General features: G+C 42.4%; 3 protein-coding genes across 3 annotated transcripts in view; 1 reads left to right on the top strand and 2 right to left on the bottom strand.

The window, feature by feature from the left end:
• Nucleotides 1–1,472: 1,472 nt before the first annotated feature.
• On the bottom strand, nt 1,473–6,838 carry LOC105936406 (PRELI domain containing protein 3B). The gene is made up of 6 exons (XM_012877247.3): nt 6,691–6,838; nt 5,052–5,220; nt 4,879–4,968; nt 2,206–2,276; nt 1,976–2,078; nt 1,473–1,846 (listed from the first exon to the last, which is right to left on the bottom strand). The coding sequence occupies exons 1-6, from the start codon at nt 6,720–6,722 to the stop codon at nt 1,730–1,732; spliced, it is 582 nt and encodes a 193-aa protein (XP_012732701.2). The 5' UTR covers nt 6,723–6,838; the 3' UTR covers nt 1,473–1,729.
• Nucleotides 6,839–7,645: 807 nt separating this feature from the next.
• On the top strand, nt 7,646–10,348 carry atp5f1e (ATP synthase F1 subunit epsilon). Its single transcript, XM_012877249.3, has 3 exons — nt 7,646–7,784; nt 8,130–8,251; nt 10,168–10,348. Coding segments are annotated over exons 1-3 (216 nt in total). The 5' UTR covers nt 7,646–7,692; the 3' UTR covers nt 10,170–10,348.
• The window catches only part of si:dkey-11f4.7 (piezo-type mechanosensitive ion channel component 2), a 59,553-nt gene continuing 50,016 nt past the window's right edge, over nt 10,201–19,737 (bottom strand). The window contains exons 43-56 of the mRNA XM_036135760.1: nt 19,274–19,462; nt 18,964–19,171; nt 18,732–18,864; nt 17,297–17,444; nt 17,007–17,221; nt 15,493–15,651; nt 15,213–15,360; nt 14,662–14,850; nt 14,480–14,572; nt 13,901–14,070; nt 13,581–13,697; nt 13,087–13,166; nt 12,766–12,976; nt 10,201–11,918 (exon numbers count right to left, since the gene is read on the bottom strand). Coding sequence (XP_035991653.1) covers nt 11,663–11,918; nt 12,766–12,976; nt 13,087–13,166; nt 13,581–13,697; nt 13,901–14,070; nt 14,480–14,572; nt 14,662–14,850; nt 15,213–15,360; nt 15,493–15,651; nt 17,007–17,221; nt 17,297–17,444; nt 18,732–18,864; nt 18,964–19,171; nt 19,274–19,462 — 2,316 coding nt within the window. The 3' untranslated portion in view covers nt 10,201–11,662. The remainder of the gene's footprint in view (nt 11,919–12,765; nt 12,977–13,086; nt 13,167–13,580; nt 13,698–13,900; nt 14,071–14,479; nt 14,573–14,661; nt 14,851–15,212; nt 15,361–15,492; nt 15,652–17,006; nt 17,222–17,296; nt 17,445–18,731; nt 18,865–18,963; nt 19,172–19,273; nt 19,463–19,737) is intronic.

Here is a 19,737-nt window from a genome sequence, read left to right as displayed (position 1 = left end):
TTAGCTAAAATGAGAGCACACTTCACAGTATTGACGAAACAATGTCATCTCTTTATTTTGAAACATTTCAGTGCTCACTCATTAATATCTGGTACGGGTTCACATTCTTGGAATGTAGCACCATGAAAATATAAATATGAGTCTATTTACAGCCGATGTTATTAAAATGTTCCCCATAGAAAAAAAAAAGAAAAAAAAAAGCGAAACAAAAAACAATCTTCCTTTATGAAACAAGACACTGTTTGCTCAGGATGACGCATGATGGAAACCGGTTGTAAAATGGCAGCTGGAGTGAAAAAAGACCGGTGCTGTGTGTGGTTGATGAGGAGATCTGAGCCGCAGGATTGTTGACACGTGACAGGTGGATACTGTTAGAGCATTAGTCTGAACGCTGACTTCCTGCATGTAAACTTTCATTTGTAGAAATGCTCGTTTCTCCGTGTGAGGAAGAGGGAAGACAGTGAAAGGTGTTGGATGCTTCCGCTGTTCACCTCCATCTTTTAATATTAACCCACCCCGAATCAGTCAGAACAAAAGAAGCCAACAGCTTCTGGAAGGGGACAGTTTGACAGTCTGTAGGTGTTCGCAGCAACAAATAAAAATAACACTGACACAAACAGGAAGAGGTCTAAAGCATACAGGGAAGGTGACGATGCATCAGCTGGTGTTAGCGAGCTGAGGTTATGTTTTGCATCTTCAGAACCGATGTTGGCAAAGTCAATAGTAGCGGGGGTGGAAGAGATTTACACTGAATCCACACCGTTTCCAAACTGGTACCCGTGTCCAGGACTTTCTTTTACTTAAACGTTTACATGCTGAAAATAAGTTAAACATTCAAACGTGAACATTCTTGAACTGTAACACGTAAACCATACAGTTTATATATATATTCTCACTGTAAAAGAAGAAGACCTCATTTTCAAGTGTAATAAAAAAAAAAAAAAAAAACACAGAGTAGATCAGAAATACTCAGAGATAGAAGAGCAAACACCTACGCTGGTAAACCAGCACCTGCATCACATGGTTTTATCATTTTGAGGATCTTATAGCCAAGTCAAAGCTGCCTTTCTTAGTACAATACTCTGTGGTGCCACCTCCTGCTCTGGTGGCGTTGTTTGCTTTGGACCAGTGCAACTAGAAGAAATCTGCAGACAGAGCCGTGTCAGGTTTTTACAAACGCAGAGAATCTGCCTTTTCTGTCGTCGCTCTGACTCCCGTAGTTCCACAACTCTGCTAGAAAACAACTTCAAACGCACCCTGATGTACAAATGGCAAAGAAATGTTTGGACTTCCGGTCGAACTAATGAAATGTTACAAAGACAAAAGGGATGGAGGAGGTGACGTAGCTGAGTGGATGTCCAGGCACAGTGTGAATCCTTTTTTTTTTTTTTTAAAACCACTTCCACGTCACAAAACCAGAGTCCTATGAGCCTCAAGCTCAGTGGGATTGAGCCGCGCGTGTTCCCCGTCACCACCCACGGACATGAGTGGAAACAGTCGGTGCAGACCTGCTGAGGAAGAACAGAGCCCATTCCTTGGGGGGGGGGGGATACACACAGACACGTGTAGGACCAGAGGACGGGGCGCTGGGCTTTAGGCTGTTTTGGCAGAGGGGAGGGGAGCCCCCTTTGAGAGGAACATTGTTGGAGTCTGTCTGTTAATGGTGCTGAAGTAAGCAGAAAATAAATTAAAAAAAGAGGAAGGAAAAAAAACAAAAAAACCATCGGGGTCATTTTTCTGTGACAGCAGCTGCCATGGGAACGCGCATGGAGCCACGAGCCGTCGCCGCCAGCTCCTCGATCTCTGTGTTCAACCGTCTGATGACCCACTCCATCGCCTCACGGCCCTGAAACACAGATCCATGGAGTTTACCAACAGGAGGAAACTGAGCAATTTAGTTAAAGAAACATTATCGGCGTTTTGTTCTGGTGAAATAAAAAATAAATAAAAAAAAGTCATATAAAAAGCAACTGACCTTATTGGCATTAACAGATATGGTCTTAGCCATGAGTCCCTCCAGATAGCTGCTCAGACTGACACCTTTTACGCTGATCAGCGCCTCCTGAGTTAACACCGTTCTGAAAGCGCAGATCAAATTGTGCTTTTGAGTTTCTGGACAATATTAACGGGGCAGGCTTTAGCTAGAAGGAAAACATCTTTTAGGCCGTTTGCTACAGAACACAAAGGCAAGTCTGAATCTCTTACTTTCCAGGGTCGTCTGGATGCGGCTTGTACGTCAACTTCTCGTCCACAGATACAAGGTTGGTGAAGGAGATCTAGGCAGATAAAGCAGCTGGATTTAATCTTCTTAAAAAGCAAAACGGTCAAATAAATAGGAACAGTTTTACAGCAGACACAGCCAGGACAGAGCCACAACGGCTGATCCTGCCTCCTGATGGCTGTGATGACTTCTACACTGCAAAAATCAAACTAAAAATAAGTTACATTTTCTTAAAATGAGTGTATTTGTCCTTGATTTGAGCACGCAAATAAGATGATTTGCCAGTGGAATAAGATTTTTGCACTTAAAATAGGAACAACTCATCTCCATCATCTTACTTCAAGTGCAATATACCTAATTATCTTATTTTAGGGGTCAAAATGCTCATTCCATTGGCAGATCATCTTATTTACCTGCTCAAATCAAGGACAAATACACTAAGTTCAAGAAAATCTGACTTATTTTTAGTTCCGTTTTTGCAGTGTATGATCATTCGTACACACATTTAGCTCATCGCTTGCTTCGGTTCTGTCTGCCTACATCTTCACATTTAGCTTGTTGAGGCAACAATTTACCATAACAAAAAAACTGAAAAACGACTTTAGAAATCTATGATAAATTAAAGTACTTCTTGATTCTGGGATCATACAAGTTGCTATATATTAGAAAGTTCATGTATTATTATGACCCGAGAAAAAAAAAAAAAAATTAGATGACAAAGTGGATTTCCAAGACTTTTTAGCACAAGGCTCATAAAAAATGTTGCGCCAGGTGTCATGTGACCGATGACATCATTCGTTGACAAGCGTTGATCTGTTGCCATTGCAACAAGTTACTTCCTGGTTGCAAACTGGCTTTCTCAAACACAAATAGAAGGATTAAACATGGCTAAAAAGTGTGTGGCGTATGTTTGCTCAAATACCAACAAGGAGAATGTCTCCTTACACACATTTCCCAACCCGAAAAGTCCCGGAGGTGAGAAAATCCTCGCTGAATGGAATCGCCAAGTAGCCGGTAGCCTCTAAACTTTCGTTTCAGACGCAGCGTTGCCTCACGAGTCCTGAGCGGAGTGCTTGTCCCACTCCAGCCTGAGTCCAGAGAAGCTACCTGGATGTCTCCTTCTCTCCTCACTCATCGTGCAGTGGAGCGGAGAAACCTGGCTGTCATCACAGCAGCCTGCTGTGAAGCGACGCTTTATTCACACTACCTCTCAGCACGGCCCTGCTACCCCGCAGAACCCAGAGGCGTTTAAAGCCGTGGTGGGGATAGAACCACAGCCCTTTCGGTTTGGACCCCCCCGCCCTGAGAATATGAGCGCCACAGTGCGACAGATAAATGCACGTCCGCTCTCAGAGCACTCACGTCCGGATTATTTAGTAAAATTCCAGGAACACATAATGCTGGGACACTGTGGTTTGTGTTGAATGTACATCTTCTTCTTTTATGTGCTGTTTTGGCAGATTTCAGTCATCATAAACGATGCCGGGCAATCGGGCTTCGACGAGTTGTTTCTGTGTTTACATCCCAACTGTCAACCAGAACCGCGATTATAAGCCCCGATTCCAATTATACTAGCCTGGGAGCCATTCCGAACTTAGTCCTGCCCACAACGTTTTAGGTCGGGAAGTTCGGTCTGGCATTGCTCAATAGTAGCGCGAGTATGCTCGCCCAATATCTGGCGGGCCAATCAAATCGTCAGGGCGGGCTTTATACGATGATGGACAGATGATCAACAGTAACGTAATCAACCACGTCACCAAAGCGCGCTTGGGTTGAATTCGTTTACAACAACGATGGCTGCCGCTGGAGAGTTGAGGTGTGTAGATTCTGCTATTAGGTCTGTTCTAGAAGATATCGACAGGTTCGTGTGTTGAAGGACTCCTTGGATCCTTACATTCTTTTTGCAACACCGGCAAAAATCGTTAACGCTCATCTTCTTATGCTAGGCTAACAGTTGAGTTCTGTTGACAACAACTATGCGTCGCTTAACATACGTCACACACTCCGTTGCTCTTATTGGTTGTAGGTCTATCCAATTGAGTGCAGAGGAATTTTTTTTCCTGGTTCGTTCGAAACACGCCCCATAATCACAGCTCTATGGAGCAGTATCAGACTCAAATTCTGACTAGAATTGAGTATGACCATGTCAGGCTACAATTATACACCAGCAACCCATTTCCTTTATTCTCCTAAAAGGTTTTTCTCAGACTTACCCGAATCGTAACAGACGCTTGCGCTGTCTTTCATGTTAAAATCATCACTTTGTGAATCCGCATTTGAACTTGTCGTCGTGTACTTTATTGTACTCTCTGTAGCGTAGCCTGGGCTACATCAACAAACTACGTCATCGTACCACGTGACCCAAATTGTGGATTTTCAGCCTAGCGGTCGCCGAGGGACAATTTTTAGTCCTTAAAAGAAACTTTAACGGCGCAATCACGATCTTAATGCCACATTTTTTGAAAATATGGTCACTAATGCATGTATTTCCGAGTTGGTCGATCTCAGAATCAAGAAGTGCTTTAAGAATCTTTAGTGCACCTATGTGGGTACAAGAGTCACAAGAATACATTTCCATAACTCTTCAAAAGTAGCCAACCCCGAGAAAAACGGCTGCAGCCAATGGAAAGCAAACAGGAAGTATCAGTTCTACGTACGTTTGTTGACTGCAGCTCAAACATCTTCTGGTTGGGGTCCACGACTGAATGCTCCTGAACGTAGGTGCACGTTCTCGTTACGCCGATGATCTGCAAACAAAAGCACACGTCTAGCCCGAGGACGTTGGACAGGACTCAGATGAACAGGTGTCGCCGTAGAGCAACAAACATACAGATTTGGCCATGGCGGGAAGCCCCCACTCTGTGCTGAGGAGCCTGGTGCTGTGCAGCCGTCCATCTGAGTCAACACTTCTGTCCAGAACATCAACACCAAACACGCCGGGGTTCATCGGGTTGGGGTACTTCTGCATCGCTGCCTTGGTCACCGTCTCCCATGGGTGGCTGTTCGCATGAAAACAACGACACCATGTTTGTTCAAGTTCAACGTGTACTAGAGGACTTTGTACAAGACGTTGAGGTACTGCTGACTCGGATCCAGTTTTCTGACCTCTTTAAACAAACAAGGCATTTCAATTATTTAAAAATACATACATATAGACAGTGAGGTGCTGCATTTATAGAATTTAGTGACAAAATATTTTCTTATGCCATTTAGGTGGTTGTTATTTTTCCCCATTTAGGAAACAAAGCCAAGTGCCCCATGTTGTCTCAAACACACTTAGAAGAAGCAATTATTTAAAATTGTTTTCTATAATCTGCTGTCAAGAAATGTGGTTATGCTATGAATAATATCTACAGGCAGCCGATCCCTTATCTGGCTTGATCATAATCTGTCATATTTCATAAAGGGCCCAATTAAAGGGATCAGAGACAACAAAACACTGGTGTATGGGTGCAAATGCAACCAGGAGCTATACCCAAATGTCAGAGATGGTAGTTGGTGTTATGATTATGTCCTGTCGTTTTTTTTTTTTTTTCCTGCTCTGCATATTTGCTCTTGGTCAAATAATTACATTTATATACCGTATTCTGTCGCTCCCACGAGATTAAATTCAATGCGAACACGCATGGAAATGTACTGAGGACAGCGTTTTTTTCCCCCTGAAAAGCGCTGATTACGTCACAGGACTCAGAATCCCACAGAACCGATCAATATCACGAGGACTGGCCGTTTCCAGGCAGCGGCGTCGCGCGCTAGCTCACTGCGCAGCCTCAGAGCGTCGCTACGTAGGAAGCTCACCCAGAAACTTCTAGAAACGGGAAAGGACACAAACCGGACCATTGTTGTGCGTCTCGTTTAATTCGGCGACCTGCCCCGGGATGGCCGGGACCTAAAGAGACTCTCCTCTGCTGGACGACGAGGTCTCCGCTGCAACAGCGACACACACCCCGGCAGTTATGCAACACCAGGCGCTGCACGTTACATTAAACAGGCGGCGGGCATCTATTCCGACCCAGCGATTAAAAACTAATGATAAAAAAACGATACACAAAAACCACCCGACCCACCACTACATTTAAAGTTCACCGAAGAATGAAGAACAGGATGAAACTTAACAAGAACTCCAATCATCGCTTGAGTTCTGAAGCTAACGGAGCGGCTAACTCGGCTAACTAACGGTTTACCTCTTTTTAAGACAGACTTGAAATGTTCACACTTTAAAGTCGCCTCCGTCATGTTATCCGCTATAAGCAGCAACAGACAGAGCTGATAAACGACCGGGGATGTAGTTTAAACAGCTTTTAGTCAAGTTACCTAACTTCTCGACAACCTTGGCTGAGGAAGCTAACAACAGCAGCGATTAAAAAAGAGGGAGCAACCAGAAGTGGTTACACAATAGACAAATCTATAGATAGTCGCGCAGACCGTGTGCTTGGTTACATATGTGGGCAAAAAAGAGGGGCACTTACTTGAAAATGTGCTCCGACGCCCAGATCTTCATTATTACAGGCGTTTTCTGTCAGAAGCTCGGAGCCCCGGCGACTTAAAGACAGCGTGACCGAGAGGAAGAAGGACGACAGCCGGTCAGAAGGGGAAGCCTTCTTTGGCTGTGTTTCAGCTGACAGCGACAGCGCCCCCTGGTGGCAGAGAAACCCCACTGTACAGTGTTGTCCAGAAAAATCTATGGTTTATTTAATTAATAATTTCATAATAATGTTGTTATTTTATTGGATTGCAAATACTTAAGGTTGTAATTACCTACTACATGGTTTTATACGAATCCAATTTAGTTTTGGTAAACACAAAATCAATCCTCAATCTGGCATGTATTTATTTCGAAGCGCAGTGTCAATAAATCAGACCAAGGAAACCCTACATAACGTTGCAAATCAAAGTGTTTATAAATAAATTAAAGGGGGTTAGTTTAAATTAAAAATTAGTAAAATTTAAAACGTAATTCCAACACACACAGGTGTTGGAATTACATATGAACATATAAATGTAGTACATAGTTGAATAATGTATTTTCAGATTCATTTAAAGCGAATAGCATTTACAATAAAATCAATTATAAGTAGATCCAATAAAATTCTGAAGGAAAATAAATAAATAAAATCGGTGAAAGCATAAAAGTGTACGTTTGTCTTCTGGCCCCACATACAACATCAAAAGGTTGCAGCAAGATAAAATTAAATGAAATAGGATAAACTTTGAAATAAAATAGATTAATAAATAATAATGTCAATAAATCAGACTAATCTAAAAAACAAACTATATCTTTATTCATACAGCTGTTCTCGTACAAACCGGCATGCATACACACCAATTTTCAAACAAAATAAGTAAACGAAAACACATTTTGCTGCAAATATCCAAACGTACTGTTTGAAAGCGTTTCTGTTTAGGTGGGCGTGGCTAACAAGCGTCATCGCTGTCAATCCGGTTCCCATTGGACAGAGAAGGCCTGGCGTATGTCAAATGACACCATCACGCAGCCTCCCGACCTGTCCTTGAAGTACGGAGCAGTCAAAATGGTCGCATACTGGAGACAGGCTGGCCTGAGGTACAAGAAAAATGTAGTTAGATGTGAATTTACTTTATGGGGTGCTTTGTGGAAAACAGTAACATCTAGCGGAGAGTTTTCATGCAACTAAAATTAGTTTGAAGTCCTGTAACTGGGCCTTTAATTGAGTTCAACAGCTTAGCTCTGTAGCATTAGCATCAGTTAGCTTTAATGCTTAATCTATGTGATTGCACGAGTTAGAATAAGGGTTAAAAATTAAAAAAAAATAAGTGACTCCTTCCACTGCATTTGTAACTTTAAACGCAAACTGTCTTGTCCGTCATATTTAGACGCAAGGTTGTGTGTTGCTTAGCATGAGGCTAACCCAGTGTGTCCTTCACGCAGCTACATCCGCTTCTCCGCCATCTGCGCCAGTGTTGTGCGGGCTGCGCTGAAGCCGCAGTTCAAAACCGAGGCGCTGAAGGCCGCAGAAGCCAACGTCAAAATCCTCAAGCCCAAGACGGCATGTAAGTCTCTAAGATGACCTGCTATAGTAGCTCTGTTCATGCTTGTGCTTCTCCCAGCACTGAGGGTGACATTGAGGGATGACGGTGCGCAGCTTTTATTCAGATTCCCCCAAAAAACAGAATCTACCGTTCAAATTATTAACCTTAGACTGATGACCTACAAACTGCTATCCCCCATAATATTATATGGCTGTTAGGTTAATGTTACGGCTGCTTGAAAATATTAACAAACCACAGTTCATTCTGTATACTCTAAACGTTTAAATGTTTTGTGATATCCACAGCATTGAATAGTGCATTCTGCCCAAGTTTAAGGCAGTAATAATCCATTTATGTCAGCAAAACAGATAATCTCAAAAGACATTTAAATAACTTTTGAAATGGGGCCAAATTTTTCATGGTAGGTTTAAAAATGAAGACCTCCACACTGTAAAAACGTCAATTGAAATGTAATTTATGCCTCTCAGTTTACTAAGAAACTTGTGAAAGGTTGTGGCCCCAAATTACCAAAAATTGTTACATTTCTAATAAATCTTTCAACAGATGTTAAGCCAATGACCTTTGATGCACCTTCGGTCCTTTTAGTTGTCAGTTAATTGACCTTTTAATAGTCTTTAGAGGAAAAAGTTATGTTAATGTGCAGTATATCTTTTCCATTTAAAAACGGTGTATTCTGCCTGGAAACAAAAAAGATTCTCAGCTTATGATGTTTTTACAAATGCAGCAATATAGATAAATCCTGAAAATGCTAAATTATGTATAATTTTTGATTGAATCTGGTCCTTGCACTAACTAATTGACCACATATCCGATGTGTTGACTTTAGTTTTTGTTCTGTTTTTTAGTTTTAGTGTGTGTGTGTGTGTGTGTGTGTGTGTGTGTGTGTAAAACATTTGATTTGGGATAGAGCTATCTACTCTTCCTCTAAATCAAGCAAGGCATGGGAACTTTTATTTAAAACAAATGCAGCTAATAAAAGGCTTTTTTTCTTTTCTTTTTAGAATACCGCCTAGTCATTAATGTCAAATATTAAGCAATTAAAGTAAAGTATCAGATGTCCTTTTTTTTTTTTTTTTTTTTTTTTATCAAAAGCTCTTCCAGCAAAAACAATTGTGTATATTAAATGTTTGATTCATAATGTAGACCAGCTAAAACTCAACAGGGGAAGCTGACTCTGTATCAGAAGGGCCACTATAGGAGCAGATTTGATAATTACTTCATGTTAGTTCACAAACTGCTTTTTCTGTCAGTTCTTTGCTTAATAATATTTTAGATTGCTGTTTGGCAGAAGAGCACAGAAGTGACCAGAATACTTTAATGATCAGCACAATAATTGCAGCACTATTCTAAAATGGTTTAGACATGAAGGTGGCTTATGCTTCAGGAAAGCAACGCCTCTATTTTATTCTGCATGCATGAATGCTGCTGACCTCGACTCAGGCATAATATGCTTTAGGACATGCTGTTATTTTAATCTATCTTATGCATAAATTAGTGAAAAGTTGAGTTGTGGAGCAATTTATTTGTTGCTGCAGTTGAAAATTACAATAAATATACTACCCTGGAGGAAGAAGGCTTATAATAAATCATTTGTCGCCTCAAGTTAATGGTGTTCCTGCCTGTTATTGTTTATGGATGTAAACTTCTGACCATCTGTAGAGATGCAAGAGGTCTGCTTTGTTCAGACATTCATACTGTAATTTGTTCTCATTTACTGTAGCTGTGAGTGGATGTGAGAAAACTGATTCAAATAAATGCAAGCAATGAAACTGAAAGTACTGCATTTTATTGATTGAAGATGTACCACTGCAACACTGCTCATCATTGAAATAAATGCTGGTTTCATCAATTCCGAGTCAGTTTTCATGGATAATTTTATTTTTCTAATGTTTCTGTCTCCTTTTGTTTTCCTCCAGGATGTGAACCTGTGGTGTAAATAGTTTTTTCCTGGGTTGTGAGGCCCTGTTGCCCTCCTGTCCTTCAAAACATGGAGAAGAAAGCGAGAAGAGCTGGGAAACATCTTGTTGACCCGTTGGAGACCGGGACCTGAATGAAATTGTCCTTTTTCATTTGTAATTAAAAATGACTGGTAAACGATGTCTGCCTCTTTGGTGGTCTGTTTGTGGACGTAGTAAAGATGTGCAGAATGAAACACTGACACGCTTTTGTGTAACAACGTTTGGTATTTAATATTCGTGAGCGCACATGGTGATGTACGGAAACACGGTATTTACAGAGGCATGAGTGATTCGCTACATTTCCTCGTTCAAGTCTGGAGTTCACCGGTATAGAGGCATCCATCGTGTCCTGAACCCAAACCCATCAGACACATGCATTGCAAAGTGGGCTATAAACTGGCAGGAGTACTTGACCACATTTGAGTTGCAAACATTGCAAAATGCAAATTTTTTTTTTTAATGACTAGCTAATTCAGATAATTGATATTTGTGCTGAGAGGAGCATGTTAAGGCAGGTCTGTTGTCTAACAGATCAGTGCTCATATTGATCTGCTCTTTTTTTTTTTTAAGGGTTTAAAATATAGTGACTAGAGAAAATGTCATTTTAGGATGAAATTACCTACAATATTGAATTTTCAGTTAACATCATGGTTAAAGACTTGGAAAACCTAACCATTGAAGGCTTCTAGTCAAAACGTAATGATTTAAATTTACCCTTTGCACTAGTTTGCACTTTGTATTTTTTTTTTTTTTTAGCAGTACATCCACCAAATCAATTAAGTCAACATTTAAAACAGCTGTTTCAGTCAAGCTGTCTCATACAGGTTGTGCAAAACCTGCAGATGTACAGTGCTGACTTTGACTAACATGACATGAGGAATAAATCCTTTAATTAAACGACCTGCTAGCCCTTTGGTTGATGCAGGGATCTAAAAAATGTTTTATAACCTTCCCCTCCTTCATGTCCCAGTGGTGTTTTATCTTTCTATGAACATAATTTAAAAGCACCCAAATGTTTAGCAACCATGGCCTGTTCTCCAGGTATGTTTCAGTTAAACTGATTTGTTTTCACTTTAGCCCGGATCAGATAAATTTAACAAAACTATTATAGCAGCAAAATGCTAATTAAGGACGTTCCCTAATAGATTATATTAGCTTGTCAGGTTTTTGTCTTTGGTGTGTTTTTTTTTTTCTTATTGTGCTTAAAGGATTGACTTCCCTATTAAAAAAAAATTCAGGTTGTCACAAAACTACAGAGAAGTGGAGAACAACCTTTTCTGTATCAGGAACTATCTTTTGCTTTTTACACCAAGTTAAAAACCTGAATCCAAGATCTTGCTAGATGGTGTTTGGTGGTTCCTCCTGAGTTTTCCACCTTTATCTTTGCTCTCTCCTACAACAGCGAAGTGAACATTTTCAACCCATGCTGACAGTGGGGGGGGGTCTGTGAGTCCTAGCTGTCTTTCTTCTCTCTGGTCATCTTGATCATGGTCTCTGGCGAGCGATAGAGGAAGATGAGTTTCTCGAACAGCGTCTCCTCCAGCTCCATCTCCCCGGTCTCCCGCACCACAAAGATGTCCGTGCAGAGCTTCAGGACTCTGTCCACGCAGGGCAGGTCCTCAAACATGATGGAGCGAGATATCCCGTTGAAGAATTCCCGGACAAACTTCCCAATGACGAGCACCACCGACATGTAAAGGCCAACAATTCTGCAGCGATGAAAGGAAAAAAATGAGGCTGAACCAAAAAAAAAAGCTTCTTTGGTCATGTGTCATTGTGCTTTGCTCTCAATCACACACACACAAACACACACACACACACATATATATATATATATATATATATATATATATATATATATATATATATATATATATATATATATGTGTTTTGGAGCTGGACGATATAGAATAAAAGCATATCGATAAAATAGAAATCATATTGATCGATATCGATAATTATAAAAAAAATTCAAAATATACATTTTAAGTGCAGCCCTGGCCATTTTATGCTGTTGCTTAATGACCTATTTATAGATAAATGGATTCAAACGCAACCCTTTATTCATCCAACTTTTTGTGGCTAAAAGAAAGAAAGAGTTAAAAAAGAAAGAAAGAGCACATGCTCTTTGAATTCTCTGAAGGCTGATGAAGCTTTTCTGGGTCTGTGATTGGTTGGGAGGATGTAATGATTGTATTATTAACATACACGATAGGCTATATTGCACTGTTCTTTTATTGACCTTTTTATTGACCCCTGTTTTGATCTATTGATCGATATATGTCATTATTGAATTATTGTCCAGCCCTAATATATATATATATATATATATATATATATATATATATATATATATATATATATATATATATATATATATATATATATGATAATACAAATATTGACCAGTAGACAGCTTATATCACTGACTGTGTGCAATCTTATTCTAAGGCATCAGAGACCCCCAGCATGATTGTCCAGCATATTCTTATATCTCAGCAAATCATGGCAAAAGTTTAAGTGCATTTTAAAGTCCCACATTTTTATGCTACCTACCCGTGTCCGGCCAGAAAGCCCAGGCTTGAAGGGCTGACTTTGTCGTTGAACACCACAATCTCGATGCTGTGGCATTTTTGTTCGGGGGAGGCGAGAACCGAGGGGCACTCCTCTACCACCCACCACTGGTCCGCCTCTTTGTCTGTCGTCCCGTTGACCTGCTGAAGCTTGATGGACATGGGCCTGAAGAAGGAAAGGCCCCTGTGGTCCCCTGAGGACACGGGAGGAGGAGATACTCGAGTTCTCGGTTTGCATAACGCGCCCAACCTTTTTCCAGCACTCAGAAAGGAACTGTGCCCCTACCAGTCTACAGCTGCTTACCTACTGACATCCTGGTTGCCATTTTGGATTCTTGTCCTTTGGGACCCCGGATGTATTTTGGCAGAAGAGAAGGAATCATCCTGCAGGACAGAACACACACATAAACACCAAGTCTGTTGCGAAATAAGTTAGTTTTAATCTCTTTGAGTCACCTGAACTGCCTCTGTATGGCTGTATCACTCACACAACTCCTTTTATTATATTGTAGAATATTATATTTGCAGAAGATGAGTTGGCATAATGCGTTATGATGTCATGCGGTACCCTGCCTCGCATAAATTATCCCTACTGGCTGTGACCGGTTTGCAGACCATCCAGCAAGTTGAAACACCGAAAACCACAGCTAGAGACATTTTACTGGTTCTACTGCTTAATCTTCAGCAAAGTCAAAGAGTGAGGATAAAGAGGACCCCAGGCTTACAAAGTTAGCAGTGCCACTGAAAGACAGTAAAAGCAGGCGAAGTCCAGCTGGTTGTGCGTTCAGAGGGACTCACACTGCTTTGTCGCTGTTGCCTTTGAGCATTTGGACGATCCCATCCCTCATGGCCCTGTCGTCAAACTTCACGGTGTGTTCTCCCACCGCCTCCACATTCATGGATATGGATGCATTCCTGAGGTGGAGGAGAGCACATCACATGAGCGCATCTGAAGCTGAAACAGGGGTTCAGATAAGAAACAAATCCAGTTGTCTACCCCTCCAAAGTGCCACGGTGCCATACTTATAACCCGGCCTATACAGGACATGAACAAATGGCATGGAATGGCTCTGCTTTCTGTAATGGTGGGGTACAGACAGTGGAGAATACAGTCTGACCTGAGCAGCGTCCAGCGTAGCGTCATGTATATGTGAGAGGAGTTGCTCAGCTCCTCGATCATTGCGGCTCGGCTGGCTGGGCTGATGGTCCAAAGCAGACTGGCGTCGCTCTTGATTTTGGCAACAACAATGTCCTCTGCTTCGTAGTTCATCAGGAACTGCATGGCACCCTGGAAGTCACACCGAGAGGGAACAGAGTCAGGGCTTACCGTGGCTTTTGAGAAACGTCGCCACTAAACTCTGACGATCGACACGTCTGATTTTTATTTTAAAATACAAATCGGCCGCTTTTCAACTCAAGACCACATCCAAGTCGGTTGGATATGTGCTATTTTATCTATTTTCATCTCAAACAAGGTAACTTTTTTAAAGTGCACATTTAAATAAACAGTAGATATGTCAGGAAGTATAGTAATAGTTTTCAGAAATGTGAATATAAGATTTTGTCTTTTAAAGTAATATATTTTTTTAATGTTTATCCAAAATAAATCAGCTGTGCTGCTTGTATATTGGTGATAATTTCCCACTGCTGTGCAGAGTATGCCTCTGCTGCAGCGGACTTAAATCAACGTTTCTCACCGGATGAGTCGCATAAACTTTCGTGAGGCGGTTGAATCCAGCGTCGGTGTACGCCACCAGGTTCTGCTCCTGGGCGCTCATGGAGAACAGAGGCTGCAGAAAAGCACAGCAGACAGAGAGAGACGTTTACCCGCCGACACATGAACACGCACAGGATGTGCAAACCAGCAGGCAGAGCTGACCTCGTATCCGGCGATGCTGAGCTGGATGGAGACGTCCACCGGCTGATTGGTCACCCCGACCGCCGACTGGACCAGAGACATGAAGAGGAGCGGGAACCAGATGATGCTGATCAGGGCGAAGATGATGAAGCCTCCCATGCCGTATTTTACCACCTTCTTCTTCTTCTGCCCTGGAGGGTGCGGATATTTCTGGAAAAATGTGTACAGCCGTTTAGCTCATCCTACATAAGCTAATGAAGCAAAAAAAAAAAGGCCCTTCACATTTTATTTAATTAACTAAGAGGTATTTGATATTTGTTAAAAGAGACAAATGGCATTTAATCATTCTAATTGCTTAATGCACCTTCAATCACAACATGATATAAGTTTAAATTAGTCCTACCATAGAAACTGCGATCTATGTGGTGCCTGAAATGAACTTTTCCACATTTTGTAATCTAATAAAGACAACCCTCCATGTACTTTACTGGGATTCATGTGGTAAAGCTAAAAAAAAAAGAAAAAGTACAGCATAATTGTGATGGGAGTTGTTTTACATTTTACTCTCTTACTTTTTCAGACTCTCTCCAGCATTTGAGGATAAATATGTTAGCATAGATATCTTCAACGCAAATCCAGCTGGAGAGGGACAGAGTGGTGTCGGTCCAGACCCAGTCCATCACGGCCCTCAGCTCAGTGAGGAAAGGGACCATCCGGAAGCTGCAAGGAAAAGTGTCGGACAATGAAGGTTAAGAGAAGAAGAACAAAAATAGGTGTATGAATGCAGGAATAGGAAGATGCTGTGTTTCTATTTTTTGTTTGAGGTAATGCGACTGCTGAAGGAAATTGTACCCTTGAAAGAGGAAGAGGTTGAGGTAGTTGTAGTTCTTGGTAAGGAAGTTGCCCAGGATGCGGTTTGGGTAGCCACATTTGATCTGATAGGCAGACAGGCCAAAGTAGATGCACTTCACAAAATACCAAAGCTGAGCAATCGGGTTTCTGTTGAACCTCCTGCAGCAGACAGAGATAAGCAGAAATATCAATCACCTTTTCACCACCAGTGTCTGAGTTTGTTATGATCAGAAAAACAGACTCAGAGTTTCATGAAAGGTGCAATTTATGTCAGTCCAGTGCCTTCTTTCCTCTGCTTTGAAAGTTGTCTCTTTCTCAGACATATAAATTCTTAAAGTGATACAAATCAAATCAACACTCCTGGCAATCAGTGATTATAGGCATGAAAGTCTTATTTATTTAGCAGTTTAAATTATTGGATAAAAAGTTTTATATGTACACTTTATCTAGCTTCAACAAAACGAGAATTTGTCACACAAGTTTGAATGTAATGTGGATTTCCTCTAGTCCTCATAGATTTAGGATTATACATAAAATCTCTAATATACACACACGCCCCTCTAATATTTAGTTAAATGTTCCTAATGGACTGTCCCTTGACCACAGTGTTTTTGCACCCATCATCAAGCTGCTTTCACAACTCTGAAGTGATCGATTATGACAATATTTAAAATCCATGCAAAGGAACGCTAACCTGACTCCGGCAGACGCATCTCGCTCCGCCTAGCTTCACTCACATCTATCTGGGACCTCTCCAAAGGAATTGCCTTTTTAAAAAGGCTGAGCCTTAACAAAAATCCTTGCATATGATTGGATAAGCCACTTGTCTGCCATCTTTATCGACGTGCTATTTCAACCACTCACACCGAAGCCAACCTGTGACGCTGATAAGAGCGATGCAGGAAAAAACAAAACTTTTTTTTATGTGTTTGCGGCTCTAGTGGCACGCGTTTTATTGACAGTGAGCTGACAGGAAGAGGGGGGAAGACAGGCGGCAAAGCGCCGCGGGTCGGAGTCGATCCCGGGTCAACTGCATCGAGGACTAAAGGCCTCCTAACATGGTTCATGCTAACCGCTCCGCCATGGGCACATCTGTTAGGGACGCGCCCCGGAAAACAAAACTTGCCAAATCCGGTCGGGAGAAGGGCGAAAACATGGTTTCCACCAACAAAAGCCTTCAGAGGCGTTCTCTGATGTTCTTTTAATGAAACAATATTAGGTAGATTGGACAACACGGAAGAAATAGCAGCATCAATGTTAACGCTTGCTTCCTCGACGAGCCGCCATTGCTATCAAAACAGTCTCACGTCACGGTCGCGTCTCCACTACGCCACATCTATGAAACTCCAGCCCTGCGTCCTGATTGGCTGGACAATAAAATTGGTTGGAGAAATCACTCTCTATGGGAGATGTCCCAGATGGATGTGAGTGGAGCTAGGCGGAGTGACATACAGCTGGCTAGAGTCAGGTCAAAGGAACGGTGGCAGGAGTGGGCTTCAGGAATGCGCTCTGACCTCTCTGTGACTCCAGGGAGGATGAAGAACATCCAGAAGTGTATGCCGAACACCAGCACAACCTGGAAGACACATTTCCCCAGCAGAGACTTCTTTAGGTACAGGGCACGGTCCACGATCATGGTGCCAAACTGGATGAGCAGCATGGCCAGGAAGGCCTCAGGAACCTGGTCTTCTGACAGAGTCTCTGAGATGTCCACGGATGCAGAGTATTTCTAAAGAGGAGACAAAGACACTGCGGCATTCCTCGTAACGCCCGCGATTTCTGCTGCACTGGCATTTATGCGTACCCCAAAGGCGCCGTATCCATATATGGTCACGATGAAATTGACGACATCGATTAGAAACATGAGGGCGTAGACGTCACACACAGGGCTGTAATCGGGGTGGATGATGTCGTAGAAAAACTGTCTTATGGGCAGATAGATGTGAAGAGCTCTGCGCAGACGGAGAAGGAGACACACACACCCATCACACCTCTCTCTGCTCCTCTACGCTGCTGTGCAAGAGTAAGGATAAATTTAAAGAGTTCCCACATCCTGGTCTCGTTACGACTACAAACCTGGGTTTACAGACCGACACAGAGTATCACATGGTTGTGAAACGGAAGGAAGAGGATAGATGGCTCTCAACTATTTTACAAATTAAAACCTGAAAAGTGTAGCAGGCGGGTGTATTCAGCTCCGTCCGTCTTCCCGAGATCGCCCCTGTCCCTGGTGAAGAGATGCATCCCCGCAGCATGATTCTGCCATCACCATGCCTGCACCGTGATCCTTAAGTGTTTGTTTGTTTGTTTTCACCTCGTGGATTTAGTTAGCAGAATCCGCTAGTTACTTTTTGTATTGTTAGATTTCTTCCTGTGTCTCCTCCCTAGTCTGTCCCTGTCAATCATTCGCTCTCAGGTCCCTGCCTCCCTTTTTCTCTCACCTGTTGTCCATATTCTCAGATGACTTTCTCCTGGCTCCTCACTCTTCTCTACCCTGTATATACGCACGCCTTGTTTCCCCTCGTCCAGTGCTAGTTCCCCTCCTGCGTTCTCCTGACTTTTGAGTTCCTACACTTGTTCATTTGCGTAGTTTCTTTGAAAGCTTTATGAAATTAGTTCTGCCACTTATCTGCATCTGTGCCTGGCTCCTTCACCATCCTAGACAATGACAGTTTCACTATGGGGTTAGCTCCCATGTTAGCTTTCATCCATGCATGGCATGTTGCAGCGGGCCGAGAAGTTGAATTTTGGTGGTATGTGATCCTCATCCCCGCGTGTTTCGCTGGCGGCGAACTTCAAAAACGGTCTGCTGCATTTGTTCACTTGCGCTCTCCGACAAACCTCCTGATGTCTTCACAGAGAACAGCCTGATTTGTGCTGAGAGTAAACCGGGACACAGGTGCCGACTGTGTCCAGGTGTCACATTAAAAGCGGACGAATACAAAAGCTCGCCACACTTTTCAGATTTCTATCTGTGAAGAAATTGGAAAACCGTGCACCATTTTCCTCACGCTGCACAATCATGTGTCACTTTGTGTGTGTCCATCAAAAATAAAATCCCACTTTATTGTTTTTAGGCAAGTCGTTGCAGCATCATGTAGATGTGTGAACGTTCTTAGCAGGTCACTAAATATTTGTGTTAAATTCAGTAGGATTAAAACCTCCAGACTAAACGGATGCTGGAAACAGTAACCAAAGTGGAAACTCTTGATGAAACGCCCAGTAGAGAAACAACGCACACTTCAATGGTGGCAGTTTTGACCTGCAGCATCCTCTCTCTGATATGCTGTCTGATCCTCTGCTTCCTCGACAAGGGGGCGGTCCGTCGCTCTCCTCCCTTCTTCCTGCTGGCGCGCTTCTTTGGCTTCACCTCTCCAATGGAAAAAATAATAATAATAATAAAAACTCTATATGCTATACTTCTTAATGGTAAAAGACAGCTGTCTAACGAGCACATCAACCGTTTCTCACCGACAGAATCACCAGAGTCGCTTTTCTTTCTTCTGCAGAACAAGGAGGTGGTGGAGGCCTGGAAGGGGAGGAACTTCAGCCGCCGTGAAGGTTTCTCTTTGCTCCCCATCTTATCCGCTCCTGTCATCTTCTTCTTGTCCACTTTCTTCTTCAGCTTCTTGAAGAAGTCGGGCATCTCGACCTCCTTGTTATCCCACAACCCGTGGCACTGTTGGGTTTCCAGGGGGGGGGGGGGGGGGGAAGCGTGAGAACGGCCTCTCTGGCATCGGTGCCGTTAGAGTGGATTATTTAAACAAAACGAAAGGCTCACCTTCAGAATAGATCGGTGAAAGAAGAGAGCAAGCAGCTGGATGAGGTCAAAGAGGACGTAGCCGTCTTTCTTCTCCACCCCGATGATGTTTGGCAGGGCAAAGGGCCGGTCTGCGTTGATTCCTCTGTAAGCGGACGTGGTCCAGGGGAAGAAGCCAAACTGGAAAAAGTACTTCACTACGACTGTAAGCTGGGGCAAAGAGAAGAGAGAAATCCAAGTGGGTTATCAGCCTATTACAGACAGAAGTCCTAACAGGGGGACACCATTTAAAAACAGCGCCTTGTAAAAAAAAAATAAAAAAATAAAAAATTATTCATATTGTTTAAACTTTTTCACACTTTGTCAGATTACAACCACAATCCTCAATGGATTTTATCTGATTGAGCAACACAAAGCAGTGCCTAATGGAAGATGGCTATCATCTTCCATTAAAGAACAGACCAGGCTTATGTAATATTCTGAGT

Source organism: Fundulus heteroclitus, chromosome 1 (genome assembly GCF_011125445.2).
Source record: "Fundulus heteroclitus isolate FHET01 chromosome 1, MU-UCD_Fhet_4.1, whole genome shotgun sequence".
NCBI lineage: Eukaryota > Metazoa > Chordata > Actinopteri > Cyprinodontiformes > Fundulidae > Fundulus > Fundulus heteroclitus.
This window is presented reverse-complemented; position numbering and strand designations above follow the sequence as displayed.